Source organism: Salmo trutta, chromosome 5, assembly GCF_901001165.1.
Source record: "Salmo trutta chromosome 5, fSalTru1.1, whole genome shotgun sequence".
NCBI lineage: Eukaryota > Metazoa > Chordata > Actinopteri > Salmoniformes > Salmonidae > Salmo > Salmo trutta.
Window position 1 is genome coordinate 25,103,463 of NC_042961.1, and position 19,776 is coordinate 25,123,238.

Consider the following 19,776-nt stretch of genomic DNA (forward strand, 5'->3'; position numbering starts at 1 on the left):
GAGTTGGTCAGGGTGTGACAGGGGGTGTTTTGTGTTTTTCTATATCTATGTTTAGTTCTAGTTTTCTATTTCTAATGTTTTTTGGGGGGGATGATCTCCAATTAGAGGCAGCTGGTCCTCGTTGTCTCTAATTGGAGATCATATTTAAGTAGGGTTTTTCCCCTACCTGTGTTTGTGGGTAGTTGTATTCTGTTTAGTCCATGTACCTGACAGAACTGTGAGCTGATCGTTTTTGCTTTTGTTATTTTCTTTAGTGTTCTGTGTTAAAATAAAAAGTCATTATGAGCACTCAACACGCTGCGCTTTGGTCCCCTCGCTATGACACTCGTTACATAAAGTGGATATTTGTCAATTCCTTCATGATTGCTGTATTCATTGTAGCAGGCCCACAATGTGGTTACTAAAATCAGATGTGGATACATTTGCCGGTTTTCGCTGCATAACATTTAAAAGTAGTCCCCTTTTAGGTTTAGAAAAAGTGACTGCTAAATGCTAACTCCCATTCGTATAAGCTGGTAGCATAGCTAGCATACAGAAATAGGTGGTGGTAGTCTAAGTTGTTTTTAACTGTAACGCAGTTGATTGGTGAAGATGACATGAACATGTATTGGGGTTGACATCCATACAGCATTATACTCTGACGTTTACCTCAACATAGTGTGAAATACACATATATACAATAGCCAAAATGTAGGCTAATTTTGCCGAGCGGGAATGGGGAGATTCGGGATGGAGATGCAGGTGGGAAAACAGTGCTGTCTTTTTACTTCATGCTATCTTGGCAGAGCTCCTATGTCAAGCACCGGGAAACGGACTCCAACATCTCAGAAGAGGTAAGGTGTTGTCTTTTTGTTTATCCAGTTGCTTGTAATTAGCTGGATGGCTATAGAGATTAGCTCTGAATCACTATGAGTGGTGCAGTGCAGACCAATTTATTGGCTGCACATGACAGCTCCCTGAAGCACAAGAAGTATGAATGCTCTCTCTTTTGCGATGGCCGCATAAAGTTATTTCAAAACTCCTTTCCGTTTGTTTTCTGGTGGCTTGGCATGGGACCAGGCTTGCCAATATTATGTTACAAACAGTACCGACAGCTACTCAGGTTTGGAGTCCTTGGGTTTTGAAAAGTAAACTTATGTATCAGTGACGGTGCTAGACAGGAACATCTGTGGCCCACATGAGGTTGGTGGTACCTGAATTGGGGAAAATGGGCTTGTGGTAATGACTGGAGCGGAATAGGTGGAATGGTATCAACTACATTAAACACAGGGTTTCCAGGTGTTTGATGCTATTCTATTTTCCCAGTTCCGGCCATTATTATGAGCCGTTCTCCCCTCAGCAGCCTCATGTGCTGTGGCCTGACAGGCAGGCCATCGCCATATGGGTTTTGGCAGATTTCTCCCTTTTGTTGCTCAAATCTGGTCAGTTTGATGGTGACGGCAGGCAGCTGCTTTCGCACGTGCCTCTCTATCACCTCCCCAAGATATTCACCAGCAAAGGGATACAGAATAACGCAAACGTTCTATGAACCGTCCAAAGCGTATACTGGATGAGAGTGATGTAACCAATTCCACGGCACACAGGAGTGTCTTGGGTATTGTTCGGGAGGCTGTACAAGACGAGTGATTGTTGTTTTGTTCCAGTGTCATTTCAGATGGGCTGACCACTTTCACAATTTTTCCCTTTGAAGTAGACTTGAATCGCAGGAAAATGAGGTGCAATCGAAGGAGCCCGATAATTCCCGCCTATCCATAACGCTGCTGTCTTCTGTCTTTGTCGCTATTGGGGCTTTGATGTGCCATAGATGTATAAATACAGTGCCAAGCAGAGCAAAGCAGGGAAACTAGAACAAGGATGGGGTTGGCAGATGTACACTACTTGAGGGAATTATAATATAAAAAAAGACAGGCCCTACTACCACCTCATTAAAATGAAACCTCTGCTTATTTTAGTTGGGAGGAAGCTTCTCCTTGACCATTTTTTCGTTCCCCCCCAGTGTTATTAAAACTTTGTCAACTTTGGAGAAAAAAAAACATGCATAAAAGACATACAGTAATAATCGACAGCGGGTGTGGGTGCACTTTTGTCTTGGTGTATGTATCCGCTCCAATTCTTTATGTACTAAAGGATGTGTTTGAAATGATTGATGCTCCCTATATCAATTACTCAGAGGAGATAACCACTGTGAGCTATATCATTCTACCAATTACACAGGAGTAAAGTGGTTTGGTGTAATTTGCTGTGAACATTGTGCCACCTGCCCAATTAGATTTAGAATGTGCTGCAGAGACACTGCAGGTGGTTAAATAATGAAACTGGTTCCCTACTTCACCCAGATATCATACTCCTGGGAGGGAAATATGGGGTCATCTGACATTACAGTGCAACAATTAACAAATGTGGGGTGCAATGGGCTCGCATTCACACATGCCTGAACACCCACACACACACACACACACACACACAGGGTACCAGCAGTGGCATGCAGAATGTACAAACAGTATATAAAATGAACAAAAAAACACAGGATAATCACCAGAGGTTTACTAAAAAAACATGTTCAATTTCCTGTAGGATCTCTAGCTCTCTAAAGACGTTTCGGACCTCGTCTCTCTCTATGCACTGCTGTTTGTTCATGTACTTCATGGCGTACATCTTCTCTGTGTCCCTCTTCTGCACGATGCACACCTGCAGGGGAAATAAGGACGGAAGAACAGAGAGTAGGTTACCCACTTAGGACTGGAACCAGACTCGCATAAAGCAAGTTAAGACAGACGCACACAGACAGACACGCTTGCACAGGCACACAGACACCTTAGTATACATTGATATACAGTATACCAGAGCGTGTGAGCGAATTGACTTTTCATAATGGCTGATGTTACTGCCCTCCATTAGAATATTTACAACGGGGCTTGGAAAACATGCGGGAAAATACATGTGTAAAAACACAAACAGTCTCCGACCTCATCATGTGCTCATTAAAAGTTGATGTTTCGTTGAGTGGAGAAATGTCAATGTGAAATGTCAAGAGCAGGACAGGGGGTATGGGAGGGCAGCCTCATTACTGTAACATCCAGTCATTAGGAAGCTATGACCTCAGCTACAGTTACGCAAACAGTCGCTGCAGAAAATAAACAATGGTTTGGAAAGAAAACTCACTTCTATAGAGAAGTACTAATCTCCAATGAAGAACGCCAAATTCTGGCATTATTATCGAAAATCAACTGTGCCTAGTAAAATATTGAAGGGATCAAATATTATAGTAACACACTGTTGATACCTATCCCACACCCAAGTGGAGTAATACAACAATTCATGCAAGTCTGGAACAATTTCACATAACTTTTATATACTTTCTTTTTATTGAAGAACACACAAACACAAAAACACAAAAAACAGGCAGGCAGGTGGAGCACACATCATACGTCCATCAGATGAGTTACAAGTAACATCTTTGAATTAGACGACTTCCAAGTATGGATCCCAAAATAATATTTTAGGTTTGGTAAGGCCATACTCCCCCTGTGTTATGGTAATTGTAATGTTGTATATTTCATTCTTGGTCTCTTACTGTTCCAGATAAACCTTAATATCCGTTTATCCCTAAACAGTAACCTCGGCAGGATGTTCATTTTGATTGTTTCAATTCTACTACTAAGACCCAAAGGAAGTGAATTCCACCTGTCCAGGTCATCATATATTTTCTTGTTGATGGGAACATGATTTCTTTCAGAAAGTTTTGGTGTATCTTTTGGTAGATTTACTCCAATATACTTCATGGATGAAGTTATATTTGCTATTCAGCTCTTGATGTGGGTATAATTATATACAAGGCCTTGGGTCTTGTGTACCCTGGACATACCCTGAAAATGTTCCAAATGTTTGTGAAACATTCGTCAATCTACTGTAGGTACACTTGAGCCTGGGTCTTTAAGAAATATCAGAACGTCATCAGCACACATGTATACCTTATGTTCACTGCCTCTTATTGTTATTCCCCTGAGGATGGGTATTTGCTTACTGCCTGTGCTAATGACTTATTGTTTGTGACAAATGTCCATTAAATATTTATTCTGGCAGTCGGATATGAATGTAGTGTTTTGATGCACTGTATCACTTTGTTGAAATCAAATCTATCCATAACTTGGAATAGATAATCCCATCCCACTGAATCAAATGCTTTTTCTGCATCTAGACTGGTTAATATAGCACTTGTCTTATCCTGACCGATGTGGTCCATGACGTGGTGTTCTCCTTATGTTGTCCTGTGTCCGTCTAATTTATATGAAACCAGTTTGATCCCCACCAATCAATTCTGGGTTCATGTCCTCCATTCTTTTCGCTATTATTGATGCATACCGTTAATAATCCACATTAAGAATTGCAATAGGTCTTTTGGAATTGCATTCCTTCTTATATTTACCCTCTGGAATTACAGATATTATGGCTTCTCTCCACGATGGCGTTCGAGCAGAGTCTAGTTAAAACAGGACTGAAGTAGAGGTGTTAGTTGTTCTCTGAAGGCTTTGAACCATTCTGAAAGGAAGCCATCAGTGACTGCAGACTTGTTTACTTTTAGATTAGATATTGCATTATTACATTTAATCAATGGCTATTTCTGAAGTCTAACGTTTTGCTGTGTCCCAATTGAGGGGAGATCAAGTGAGAAAAAAAAAGAAGCTTGATTGTACGTGCATCTGCCTTCTCTGGTTGCTTGTACAGATTTGTATAGTATGATTCAAATATATTCTGTATTTCATCCCATTTGAATGTAATCATTGTTGTTTTAGGGTCTTTTATTTCGAAAATTGTATTCTGTGCTTTTTGTTTTCTGAGTCTCCATTCTAGTAATTTTGTTGCCTTGAGCCGGCTTCCTAATATCGTTGTTTCAGGAACCTGAGCTTTTTCTCTACTTCTTCACTATAAATCTGATTAATTTCCTGTTTTACCTTTTGAATCTCATGCATGCAATATACACTACATGACCAAAAGTACGTGAACACCTGCTCGTCGAACATCTCATTCCAAAATCATGGGCATTAATATGGAGTTGGTCCCCTTTTGCAGCTATAACATCCTCCACTCTTCTGGGAAGGCGTCCCACTAGATGTTGGAAAATTGCTGCGGAGACTTCCATTCAGCCACAAGAGCTTTAGTAAGGTAGGGCACTGATATTGGGCGATAAGGCCTGGCTCGCAGTCAGCGTTCCAATTCATCCCAAACGTGTTTGATGGGGGTCAGGGCTCTGTGCAGGCCAGTCTAGTTCTTCCACACCGATCTTGACAAACCATTTCTGTATGGACCTTGCTTTGTGCACGGGGATATTGTCAAGCTGAAACAGGAACGGGCCTTCCCCAAACTGTTGCCACAAAGTTGGAAGCACAGAATCGTCTAGAATGTCATTGTATGCTGTAGCGTTAAGATTTCCCTTCACTGGATCTAAGGGGCCTAGCCCAAACCATGAAAAACAGACCATTATTCCTCCTCCACCAAACTTTACAGTTGGCACTATGCATTGGGACAGGTAGCGTACTCCTGGCATAAGCCAAACCTAGATTTGTCCATCGGACTGCCAGAAGGTGAAGCATGATTCACTACAGAGAACATGTTTCCACTGCTCCAGAGTCCAATGGTAGCGATCTTTACACCACTCCAGCCGACGCTTGGCATTGTGCATTACGATCTTAGGCTTGTGTGCGGCTGCTCGGCCATAGAAACCCATTTTATGATGCTCCCGACAAACAGTTCTTGTGCTGACCTTGCTTCCAGAGGCAGTTTGGAACTCAGTAGTGAGTGTTGCTGCCGAGGACAGATGATTTTTACTCGGTATGCGCTTCAGCACTCGGCGGTCCCGTTCTGTGAGCTTGTGTGGCCTACCACTTCGCGACTGAGCCGTTGTTGCTCCTAGACATTTCGACTTCACAATAACAGCACTTACAGTTGACCGGGGCAGCTCTAGCAGAGCAGAAATTTTATGAACTGACTTGTTGGAAAGGTGGCATCCTATGACGGTGCCACGTTGAAAGTCACTGAGTTCTTCAGTAAGGCCATTCTACTGCCAATGCTTGTCTATGGAGATTGCATGGCTGTTTGCTCGCTTTTATACAACTGTCAGCAACGGGTGTGGCTAAAATTGCAGAATCCACAAATTTGAAGGGGTGTCCACATACTTTTGTATATATCGTGTAAGAGGGTCTTTGAGATGACTACGAGATCGTTCTAAGCTTCCTAATGATTTATGTAATTTCATCAGTTTCTGTGTGTTAATATTTTTATTGAGAGATGATGTGGCTATGATCTTCCCTCTAATAACCGCCTTAGCTCTATCTCACAACATAGCAGGGGATACTTCCCTGTAATCATTATTCTCCAGATATAGGATCAAATCGATCTTTATTGAGTACGTTTAAATGCACAGTAATAATCTGATATTAATTTGATTATGGCAGTAGGCAGATTACGCAATAGTCACGCAAACACCTTACTCTGCTTATCTTAATTGGCGTAAGGTCAAAATCGAAGTAAGCATATGCCGATTAAAACATCACGTTTTCTGGGCAATCTTTCGAATTATTAGGACAGGTAAACACCTTAAATCGGCGTTTCAGCTGTGTATTTGATCTGCACATGTGCTAGCACCTGCCGAGTGACCCTCCCTCTTTAGCATGAGTGAAGTGGGTGCAAAACTGAATGTATGCATTTTATTAATAGTTTTAAACTCTACATGTCTGAATTCAGAATCAAATATGATTACCAAAAATAACATGATCGCTGTGGTAGAATGTTTATTTTTTGGGGGGAGATTTTCTGCAATTATCAGACCGCCATCAGAAAGCCTGATTACAGATGTGTCCATGTAAACAGGATTATTAGGGAAATTGTTATTCTTGCAGAACATGTAAACGTTTTAATCAAGCTATTATATTAATCTGATTATCCACAATAATTATATTACTGTGTGTATGTAACCGTACCCATTGATTCGTTGAATGCTGGCTAATTCAGCATGCTTGTATTAAATCAAATTGTATTTGTCACATGCGCCGAATACAACTGGTGTAGACTTTACAGTGAAAAGCTTGCATACGAGCCCTTCCCTACGATGCTCAGCGTTCAACACCGTAGTGCCCTCAAAGCTCATCACTAAGCTAAGGACCCTGGGACTAAACACCTCCCTCTGCAATTGGATCCTGGACATCCTGACGGGCCATCCCCAGGTGGTAAGGGTAGGTAACAACATATGCGCCACGCTGATCCTCAACACGGGGGGCCCCTTAGGGGTGCATACTCAGTCCCTTCCTGTACTCCCTGTTCAGTCATGACTGCACGGCCAGGCACGACTCCAACACAATCATTAAGTTTGCCGATGACAGTGGTACAGTAGGCCTGATCACCGACAATGACGAGACAGCCTATAGGGAGGAGTTCAGAGACCTGACTGTAAGGTACAAGGACAACAACCTCTCCCTCAACGTGATCAAGACAAAGAAGATGATTGTGGACTACAGGAAAAGGAGGACCGAGCATGCCCCCATTCTCATTGATGGGGCTGTAGTGGAGCAGGTTGAGAGCTTCAAGTTCCTTGGCGTTCACATCACCAACAAACGAACATGGTCCAAGCACACCAAGACAGTCATGATGAGGGCAGGACAAAACCTATTCCTCCGCAGGAAACTGAAAAGATTTGGCATGGGTCCTTAGATCCTCAAAAGGTTCTACAGCTGCCCCATCGAGAGCATCCTGACCGGTTGCGTCACTGCCTGGTATGGTAACTGTTCTGCCTCCGACGAAAGAGGGTAGTGCATACGGCACAGTACATCACGGGCCAAGCTTCCTGCCATCCAGGACCTCTATACCAGGTAGTGTCAGAGGAAGGCCAGGAAAAGTTGTCAAAGACTCCAGCCACCCTAGTTATAGACTGTTCTCTCTGCTACCGCACGGCGAGCAGTCCCGGAGCGCAAAGTCTAGACTATTTGCATTGCCCCCCCCCCCTTTACGCTGCTGCTGCCCTCTGTTATTATCTATGCATAGTCACTTTAATAACCTACATGTACATATCACCTCAATTACCTCAATTATCTCGACTAACCAGTGCCCCCGCACATTGACTCTGTACCAGTACCCGCTGTATATAGCCTCGCTATATAGCCTCGCTATTGTTATTTTGCTGCTGCTCTTTCATTATTTGTTACTTTAATTTCTTTTTTCTTAAAACTGTATTGTTGGGGGCCTCCCGGGTGGCGCAGTGATCTAAGGCACTGCATCGCAGTGAGCTGTGGGTTCGAGCCCAGGCTCTGTCGCAGCCGGCCGCGACCGGGAGGCCCATGGGGCAGCGCACAATTGGCCTAGCGTCGTCCGGGTTAGGGAGGGTTTGGCCGGCAGGGATATCCTTGTCTCATCGCACACTAGTGACTCTTGTGGCCGGCCGGGCGCAGTGCACGCTGATCAGGTCGCTAGGTGTACGGTGCCTCCGTGTTGGATGCGCGCTGTGTTATGAAGCAGTGCGGCTTGGTTGGGTTGTGTTTCGGAGGACGCATGGCTCTCGACCTTCGCCTCTCGAGTCCGTGCGGGAGTTGTAGCGATGAGACAAGACAGTAACTACTAACAATTGGATACCATGAAATTGGGGAGAAAAAGGGGGTAAAACCCCCCCCAAAAAACTGTATTGTTGGTTCGGTATATGTGATAAATAAAAATTGTATTTAATTTGATGCAAAGTTCAAAAATAGTAACACAAATAATTAAACATTTGTTTGCTATCAAGGTGCAGAGTTAGGTAAGCTCTGATAAGTCCCTCTGGCCAATCCTTAAGCCTGTGCCTATCTGCACTGTACATGAAAAAATAGTCATCTAACCTGGAGTATTCAGCGTGGTGGGCTGGGTAAAAAGTATATTCCCTTTATGACATATGGAAGTTGGCCACACATCAATCAGTCCTAAATCTTGTAATATACTATTGATCTTTTTAGCAACCTAACTCCTTTTCCTATTCTGATTCGTGCTGTCCAATTTTGAGTTTAAAATTATGTTAAAATCCCCTCCCCAGACAAGAGTCTCAGAGGTTTCTGTGGCAATTAAATTAAAAACCTTAAAGAAGACCCGGGGGCGCATATACATTAAATCATGTAAATTCTTTATGATCCAGTTTACATTTAACAAAGATAAATGTACCCTACTTGTCTTTTACTTTTGATATAAAGCTCAAATTTAAACTGCATTTGGGATCAAAATTGCAACACCCCTTATAGCTGTTTTATAAGAAGAGAAAAAGGTATTCCCATTTACTTGAGTTTCTCGTGTTCAGGAGTGGGTAATTGAGTTTCCTGCCAGAATAGTATGTCAACTCTCTCCCATTTCATCTTTGCCATTACCTTACTTCTCTTGATGGCACTCCCCAATACGTTTACAATGAGACTTATTACCTTAAATTCCTGATGATGCATCAATATTAGAGCTGACCTCATTTAGTCGACGGGTCGATTGCTTGGTGGATAGGCTGTTGGTCAACCAAGATTATTTTAGTTGAGCAGGCTAAAATATATAAATATTCTTTATGGCACGAGACACCTGTCTGACTCACCCGTCTCAGTGGACTAATCCATTGCGGAGGCCGTGGGGATGGCACACCAGTAATACATTTACTGTTAATTCCTGGTTAACTTGAATAAAGATGGGCTTATGTTTTAAAAAAACAGTTTTCTTTAGTATTTCTTAGACAAGAAGATACAACATGCTACCAGGAGTGACAGAACTCGCCTTTGACTCATCCATCATCGAGTTTTGGTCGAAGATGATGAACGGAGCCATGAGGCTTCACGTCAACTAGCTAACGTTAGCTAACTTGCCACTGGGCTAAGGAGACTGAGGTAAAAATAAACATGCCGGAGATAAGAGCGTACAGTGCATGTAGCTAGTCATTTTGCAGTGCTAGCTGACTAACGGCAAGGAGCTGCTAAAGCCTCCAACAGAACTGAAACTTAACGGCAATATTGAAGAGCAATGGAAGCGGTTCAAGCAGCGTTTCACCCTCTATCTGACAGCAACAGGAGCGGCTTAAAAGATGACGCACAGAAGGTCACACTGTTTCTCACAGTAGCTGGCTCGGACGACATTGATGTCTACAACAGCTTTCAGCTAATGGATGAAGAGCAACCAGATTATGAACTGGTATTGGCTACATTTCAGTCTTTTTGTACTCCCAGAAGAAACTAGACATTTGAGAGGTATGTTTTCAACAGTAATGTCAGAATGCAACAGAGACTGTTGAGGAATTTATTATGGACTTGAAACTGAAATGTCAGTTTAATTTTGGTCCAATTGCAGACTTGCTGATACGAGAGAGAATTGTCATGGGGTGAGAGACAAGGGGCTGAGAGAAAAGTTACTTGGTGACAATGAACTGACACTAGAAAGAGCAATACAAATGCGTCGAGCTGGAGGTGACTCATAGTCACATACGGTCAATGGACAGTGGTGTTCTTAGTGACACATTATGCAAAGTGGAGTATGTTAGCAAAGGAAGAGCAACAGCTAAACGGCTAACTTCGAAGGACAGCAGCACAGACCTCGAGTGGTTTAAAGGGAGACATTTAAAAGTCTTGGAATGGCCTAGTCAAAGCCCAGACCTCAATCCAATTGAGAGTCTGTGGTATGACTTAAAGATTGCTGTACATCAGCAGGAACCCATCCAACTTGAAGGAGCTGTAGCAGTTTTGCCTTGAAGAATGGGCAAAAATCCCAGTGGCTAGATGTGCCAAGCTTAAGCTTATAGAGACATACCCCAAGAGACTTGCAGCTGTAATTGCTGCAAAAGGTGGCTCTACAAAATGGGGGGGGGGGGTGAATAGTTATGCAAGGCACTGTAGGTGCAGTGTTGTTACAGCAGTATGGCAATAGATGGCGCCCAGTCGCATATGCCTCTAGGGCTCTGACAACTTCTGAGTATAACTATGCTCACATTGAGAAAGATGCATTGACACTGTCATATGCATGTGAGAAATTCCATGTGTTTACACATGGTAAAACACAGTGTGGGCCGAAACAGATCATAAACCTTTGGTTATTATTGCAAAGAAGGGTCTAACATACACACCACCAAGGGTACAGAGACTGTTTCTGGCCCAAATCTATACCATACATTTTTTATTTAACCTTTATTTAACTAGGTAAGTCAGTTCTCATTGTAAATTCTTATTTACAATGACGGCCTACCCCGGCCAAACCCTCCCCTAACCCGGACTACACTGGGCCAATTGTGCGCCGCACTATGGGACTCCCAATCACGCTGTTTGTGATACAGCCCGGGATCGAACCCGGGTCTGTAGTGACGCCTCAAGCACTGCGATGCAGTGCCTTAGACCTCTGTGCCACTCAGGATCTCAATATGAATGCTGATATAGAGCAGTCAGAGCCTGTGAAACATGCCAGAAATATAGGTCAAAACAGAGCAAAGAGCCAATGTGGTTTGAGGAAACAATAGGTATTGAGACCATGGGGCAAAGTAGGAATAGATATAATTTCTCTTGAGGACAAGAACTACGTTCTACTGATGCACTATTACTCTCTTAACCCAGAGATGGCTTTGCTGAAGGACACTACTGCTAGTCAGGTGATAACTCACATTAAGTCATTCTTTGCTCATCATGGGGTCTCAGAGGTAGTACGTATGGACAATGCCTCACAGTTCAGCTTTCAGAGATTTTGCTAAACTGTACAGTTTCAAGCATGTCACATCCAGCCCACTGTACCCACAGTCTAATGGGTTAGTCGAGAATGGTGTCAAAACAGTGAAACTACTGCTTAAGAAAGCTCTCGACTCAAAGACAGATCCGTATCTAGCTTTGTTAAACTACAGGGCTACTCCACTAAAACATGGTCTGTCTCCCGCAGAGCTGCTGTTCAACAGGAAACTCAAAACTAGGTTTCCAGCACTCCTAGAAACAGAAGGACGACAAGGACATTCTTAAACAGAGAGAAAAGAGTGAACATAAAAAGGTACTATGACAAAGGGTCAAAGGCGATCGGTGCACTCAGTCCAAACGATAGGGTGAAAATGCATGACGGTAATACATGGAGCGTTGAGGCCCGTGTGGTGAAAACAGTGGCAACCAGATCATATGATGAAATGACACCTGAGGGAGTTACATACAGGATAAAATAGGAGACAAGATACATCACACTACAAATGGAAAAGGTTGCCGACCCCTGGCGTAGCCTATTAGGAGCGTAACAGCAGAAGCGTAACAGCAGAATCTGCGAAGGCCAGCAGCAGCGGGAGGACGAGGGTCGAGAACAGGTTTTTTTCTTCTTCTCGTTAAGCTATCTTGATCTCTGGCTCCCTCGAGTCATTTGTGTCTTAATTATTTAATCACAGTGTGTTTGAAGCATCAGACAAGCTCAGTAGCCTCACATATAGTTGACTTCATTAAAACACATAGGGTGTGTCTATATAGGGAAAAATATGTTTAAACATTTTGACCAATCGATTAGTCGAAAGAAAAGACTACTCTAGGTCGACCAAGATTTGTTTTAGTTGGGGACAGCCCTCATTTTAATTAATTAATTAATTTAACCTTTATTTAACTAGGCAAGTCAGTTTAGAACAAAATCTTATTTACAATGACGGCCTACCAAAAGGCAAAAGGCCTCCTGCGGGGACGGGGACTGGGTTTAAAAATAAAACAATAAAATATAAATATAAATATAGGACAAAACACACATTACGACAAGAGAGACAACACAACATAAAGAGAGACTTAAGACAACAACACAGCAAGTCAGCAACACATGACAACACAGCATGGTAGCAACACAACATGGTAGCAGCACAAAACATGGTACAAACATTATTGGGCACAGACAACAGCACAAAGGGCAAGAAGGTAGAAACAACAATACATCACGCAAAGCAGCCACAAGTAACTCTGCAAGATCACGGTCAAACCAGGGGCTGAACCTGTTTTTAATTCTCATTTTCTTTATGGGGGCGTGTTTGTTAACAATACCACTGAAAATATCAAAAAAGAAGGACCAAGCATCTTCGACAGAGGGGATCAAGCTGATTCTATACCATTTTACAGAGGCCAGTTCATGAAGGAAGGCTTGCTTATTCAATTTTTTTTAGCAAGCGCCTATGACAAATCAGGACAGGTCGTTTCACTGAGCAGCCATTATGAACACAGGCTGTAAAACAGTGATCACTAAGGTCATTACAGAAAACACCAGACTGATACCTATCAGGATTATTTGTGAGGATAACATCAAGAAGAGTAGCCTTTTCTGGGTGTTTGGAGTCATACCTTGTGGGATTGGTAATAATCTGAGAAATATTTAGGGAGTCCCATTGCTTTAGGACTTGGTCAGGTGGTTTAAGTATGTCCCAATGTAGGTCACCTAGAAGAACAAATTCAGACTTAGTGTAAGGAGCCAGGAGAGAGCTTAGGGCAGGTAGGGTACAGGCCGGTGCTGATGGAGGACGATGGCACCCAGCAACAGTTAACAAAAATCTACTTGAAAGTTTAATACTTAAAACCAGCAAATCAAGTTGTTTGGGGACAGACTTGGTAGAGACAACTGAGCACTGAAGGTGATCCTTGGTAAAGATTGCCACTCCCCCAATTTTAGAAGATCTGTCTTGCTGAAACGTTTATAACCAGAAAAGTTAACATCAGCACTCAAAACACTCTTCCTTATCCACGTCTCAGTAATAACCAACACATTTGTATTGGAGCTGTGAACCCACACTTTCAATTGATCAATTTTAGGTAATAAGCTTCCAGTGTTAACGTGCAGAAAACCCAGGCTTTTACAAGAGCAGAAATCAATGAAGCAGATATCAGAGCACAAGTCAGAATTGGGGCTAGCAACAGTAGGTGGGCCAGGGTGTACATGCACATTTCCAGATATCATCAACAGTAATACAATCAAGGCACGGCATAGGACAGGGAGAACTCTGCAGTGCTGATTTATGACATCGGAATGTGCATCAGATGGCAACAAGATCATATTGTAGAGCAATTTCCTCAGGTAACATGAATACAAAACCAGCGAGAGGTGGTTAGAATGGGATGGGAGGCCAAAAGTCAGTGTAACCAATAGAGAATCAGAGTCCCGAGTGTGGGAACAAACATTGTCCCACGGTTGGGTTAAGAAAGTTCGTAGTCAACAAGGCCAATAGCGAAATACACTGCTCAAAAAATAAAGGGAACACTTAAACAACACATCCTAGATCTGAATGAAAGAAATAATTTTATTAAATACTTTTTTCTTTACATAGTTGAATGTGCTGACAACAAAATCACACAAAAAAAATCAATGGAAATCCAATTTATCAACCCATGGAGGTCTGGATTTGGAGTCACACTCAAAATTAAAGTGGAAAACCACACTACAGGCTGATCCAACTTTGATTTAATGTCCTTAAAACAAGTCAAAATGAGGCTCAGTAGTGTGTGTGGCCTCCACGTGCCTGTATGACTCCCTACAACGCCTGGGCATGCTCCTGATGAGATGGCGGATGGTCTCCTGAGGGATCTCCTCCCAGACCTGGACTAAAGCATCCGCCAACTCCTGGACAGTCTGTGGTGCAACGTGGCGTTGGTGGATGGAGCGAGACATGATGTCCCAGATGCTCAATTGGATTCAGGTCTGGGGAACGGGCGGGCCAGTCCATAGCATCAATGCCTTCCTCTTGCAGGAACTGCTGACACTCTCCAGCCACATGAGGTCTAGCATTGTCTTGCATTAGGAGGAACCCAGGGCCAACCGCACCAGCATATGGTCTCACAAGGGGTCTGAGGATCTCATCTCGGTACCTAATGGCAGTCGGGCTACCTCTGGCGAGCACATGGAGGTCTGTGCGGCCCCCCAAAGAAATGCCACCCCACACCATGACTGACCCACCGCCAAACCGGTCATGCTGGAAGATGTTGCAGGCAGCAGAACGTTCTCCACGGCGTCTCCAGACTCTGTCACGTGCTCAGTGTGAACCTGCTTTCATCTGTGAAGAGCACAGGGCGCCAGTGGCGAATTTGGCAATCTTGGTGTTCTCTGGCAAATGCCAAACGTCCTGCACGGTGTTGGGCTGTAAGCACAACCCCACCTGAGGACGTCGGGCCCACATACCACCCTCATGGAGTCTGTTTCTGACCGTTTGAGCAGACACATGCACATTTGTGGCCTGCTGGAGGTCATTTTGAAGGGCTCTGGCAGTGCTTCTCCTGCTCCTCCTTGCACAAAGGCGGAGGTAGCGGTCCTGCTGCTGGGTTGTTGCCCTCCTACGGCCTCCTCCACATCTCCTGATGTACTGGCCTGTCTCCTGGTAGCGCCTCCATGCTCTGGACACTACGCTGACAGACACAGCAAACCTTCTTGCCATAGCTCGCATTGATGTGCCATCCTGGATGAGCTGCACTCCCTGAGCCACTTGTGTGGGTTGTAGACTCCGTCTCATGCTACCACTAGAGTGAAAGCACCGCCAGCATTCACAAGTGACCAAAACATCAGCCAGGAAGCATAGGAACTGAGAAGTGGTCTGTGGTCCCCACCTGCAGAACCACTCCTTTATTGAGGGTGTCTTGCTAATTGCCTATAATTTCCACCTGTTGTCTATTCCATTTGCACAACAGCATGTGAAATGTATTGTCAATCAGTGTTGCTTCCTAAGTGGACAGTTTGATTTCACAGAAGTGTGATTGACTTGGAGTTACATTGTGTTGTTTAAGTGTTCCCTTTATTTTTTTGAGCAGTATATATATATATATATATATATATATATATATATATATATATATATATATATATATAAATAACGACTTGGGGCTAGCCATTGTAAGTTCAGAATCACTTGCTCCAACAGTGAGTGTGCTGGAGGCGAGCAAAAGTTCGGGAGAGAGGAAGATGGGTGGGGGTGTCAGAGGACTGTCTCCTGCCTCTGGAGTTTGAGGGGGATGAGCCTGACCCCCTGAGGGGCCCCTCGCTCAAGTATCAAAATGCGTGACACAGTTGCAAAAAAAACCGTATTGGTTCCAAAACGTATTGGTCGCCTAGACACATCGGTTGAATCAAAGAGAAAGGTGTATTGGTATTGTGTGCTAAGGGGGTGAGTATATAGCCTATAATAACCTACTATGTGTAAAATAAGCCATCAACCATATGCAATCCATTCATTGCATCCTCTTCATGTTATAGCCTTCCGTGACGTTGTCAGTGTCATTCATCATTGGCTAATAGATCTGTTATTAACCATACTTAAGGTGTCAGTATAGGCCACATACCTTAGGCTACTCACCCTTAAACAGCAGTGGGGAAAAATTGGGGAGCCGTTTTACCTCTTGCAAAGTCAACCATAACGGCCCAATATGTCTAACAGCTGGCTGTAATTTAAGTCCGTTAAATCCTATTCAGTAACATCTATCTTCGAGTTGGAAATTTCTGAGTCGATCTCGAATGTGAATGTCCTCTCGCTGAGGAAACCTCCCTCTTTCTCCACGACTCTGCTCGCCCACCACGGGTCATGGGGGGAGCTGCTTGAGTATTTCCAATGGTAAAGTCACCGGTCTTCTGGCGGTATACTCCACTGGGATGCCCTTCGACTTCAGGTGCTCAGACACCTCGTCCATATGCTCGTATGAAGCCGGGCTGCTATCCAGAAATACTAGCATCCTTGGTGTTTGGAAGCGAATCCCTTTCTCGTTTAGTGCCTTCTTGATAGCTGTGTATTCCTTCCTTCTTTTCAGTATCTTTCCCACGTAGTCATGATCAAATAACACCCATTGACATTGGAAGTTAACAGGCTGCACGGAGGACTCTCTCTTTGACTGAGAATTGTAGGAAACATGCAACTATGGATCTTGGTGGGGTGACGCTGAGGGGGTTTGAGGCCAGAGCTCTGTGTGTTCTCTTGATTCCCAAGTCAGTGTCATCTTCTAGTATGTCCTTGATTATAAACAGGATGGTTCAAGCCCTGAATGCTGATTGGCTGACAGCCATGGTATATCAGACTGAATACCACGGGTATGACAAAACATTTATTTTTACTGCTCTAATTACGTTGATAACCAGTTTATAATAGCAATAAGGCACCTCAGGGCAATGCTTCGTGCCTAAGAACAGCCCTTAGCCGTGGTATATTGGCCATATACCACCCCCCCGTGCCTTATTGCTTAAATAGACCCTCCACGAAATTGGGCATTGAGTCTTTTTCTGTGCCCTCGGCCACAGAATAAAGTCTAATGTTATTATGACTTGAAAAAAACGAGTTCTACCACTTTGCTTGTAGTGCGTGCTAGCCTTTCAAAGACTGCACAAGTGTGTCCTTGACTGCAGTGTTCCACGTATCCGTTTCCCCACATATTTCCCTACTTTAATCCAGTCCATTTTGAATTTGTGATAAAACTGTCATCAAGGAATGTAGCTTGTGAATCCCATAAGTTAAAATGTCATTTTTTCCATGACAAGCCACAAAGCACATTCCACCAAAAAGTTTTACAGTATTTGAAACAAAGTTGGGTCTCTGGTTTAAGATCGAGTTTTGACGTCTGTTTGAGTGCTGGATTACTCATGCCCATCCCTAGTACCAGGATGTTACAGCCCACCCCAGCTGTCACGTCTCAGGTATTATCAAGTTACTGCGGCGCCAGAGGCAGAGTGATGTGTTTGAGCTGCTCCAGCTATCCAGCACCATACAGCAGAAGGGTCTAACTGAATTGAATTGTCCACAAAGGCCCATGTCTCCTCATTACAGCTAGGCAGATGGCTGGTTTACAGCATTAGAGGAAGAAATGTCAGGAGGAAATCTATTACCCTCCAAAACACAATCTAATTGCCCGCCTCCCTTCTAGCAGGAGCACAAATAAAAGCTGCTCTCCATCTTGCTCTCCTTCCCTCTTCTTCCCTACACAGGTTTTTCTCCCTCTGTCTTTGTCATAGGCTCATTACAGTCTAGTATAAACTAATACCATTTCCCTCCTTCTTATGGATCTATGTGAGTAAGGAGAGAGGGTGTGGGAAGAGACACATCAGGTAGATGACAGGTTTGTGTTGGAAGAGGAGAAGCTTGCGGAGTAAAAGCAGGCTCTGGTTTCTCCATCATGGAAGCCGATTGGTAAAGTGGACAATTCAGGGGATGAAAGAAGTCTTTAAAAACCTATTTTGCCCTCTCATGGTGACACTGCGGTTCATGGCCCCTTTCTATTTCCTCCTTCCTCCCTTGTTGCCCTGCACACAGACCCACTTTCTCCAGCCAATCATCTGCCCTTTGCGAGGAAATAAATGAAACACTGCAATTGCTAACCAAACGTCTAAAGCTTTTACCTCTCGTCCTTCTCATGCTGTTAGCTTCCCTTATGATTCCCCTTGTTGCTGTAAAGCATGGAGAGCTGGCAAAGGCCTGTGATTTCCTGTGATCCCCAGAGCAAAGCAGTCTTTCACACTCTTGGCAGTTAAACTAAACCGAGGAGCCGACGACATATCAGATTCGATCTTGCAACCTTTTGGTTACTAGTCCAACGCTCTAACCACTAGGCTACCTGAATACATGAACATGTGTGACATGGAATGTCAATGGAATTGTGCACCCAGCCCAAAATTGTGCACCCGGCAACATCTGTTTTTTTTTTTTTTTTACAAGAAACTCGCCTATCAACAATAGAAAGTGAAAGGTTTGGGCGAGCTTGGGATGGGTTGGCATTCTCCACCACTCAGTGGTGTAAAGTACTTTGAAGTACTATTTAAGTCATATTTTGGGCCATCTGTACTTTACTATTTATATTTTTGACAACTTACTCTACTACATTCCTAAAGTAAATAAGTACTTTTTTATATCACATTTTCCCTGACACCCAAAAGTACTCATTACATTTAGAATGCTCAGGCAGGACAGCAATATGTTCAAATTCACACACCTATCAATATAACGCGTCGTTATCCCTACTCCCTCTGATCTGGCGGACTCACTAAACACAAATTCTGTGTTTGTAAATGATGTCTGAGTGTGCCTGTCTGTCCTGTAAGTAAATAAATGCTTAATATAAGGAATTTGATATAAAATGGCCTTTGCACTTTCACTCAAGTATGACAATTGAGTACTTTTCCACCTCTGTACTTAAGTACATTTCAAACCAGATACTTTGACTTTTACTCAAGTAATAATTTACTGGATGAATTTTTCACTTTTACTTGAGTAATTTTGTATTAAGGATGACAATTGAGTACTTTTTCCACCACTGCCTCCACTTACTCCTCAAGATCCAGATGAGCATAAATGATCAATGATTTTAAAAAAAAGGCTAATTTAAGTCTACAGAAATTACTACATACCCAAATGGACGTTTTATAATGGTAAAAGGAAACCTGCCACAAGAAAAAGTTACTTTACTGAATTGATATTGCTCAAATGAAGATGACCCAAAGTTCATTAACAACCTTATTCTAAAATGATCTCAATGTAACTGGAATGTTATTTGGGGGTTAATTTTAACTGTGAGCGGAATGCAACTTCAGACAAGTCATCAATACTCCTATTACTCTCATGCCCATAACTCATATTCAAGAATGTACTTTTTATTGTAAACGTTTCTTTCTTTGACTGTGTTTCTTCATGTAAATACCTTCCTAGAATAATTACGGACCATAACCCATTGTCCTTCACGTTTAAGATTAAACCTCCTATGCTAATAACAAAGACATGGCGTTTCAACACAATGTTACTTGGAGATAAGGAGTTTACCTCATATCTCAACACACAGACAGACATGTTTTGGGAAATAAATGTAG

The 19,776-nt window shown here is 43.1% G+C and overlaps 1 protein-coding gene across 1 annotated transcript in view; it reads right to left on the reverse strand.

Annotated features, from left to right (window-relative positions):
* LOC115193952 (serine/threonine-protein kinase 32C) overlaps positions 1 to 19,776 on the reverse strand; it is a 150,643-nt gene that overhangs the window by 51,167 nt on the left and 79,700 nt on the right. Inside the window, exon 3 of the mRNA XM_029753110.1 lies at positions 2,537 to 2,688. Within this exon, the coding sequence (XP_029608970.1) occupies positions 2,537 to 2,688 (152 nt within the window). The remainder of the gene's footprint in view (positions 1 to 2,536; positions 2,689 to 19,776) is intronic.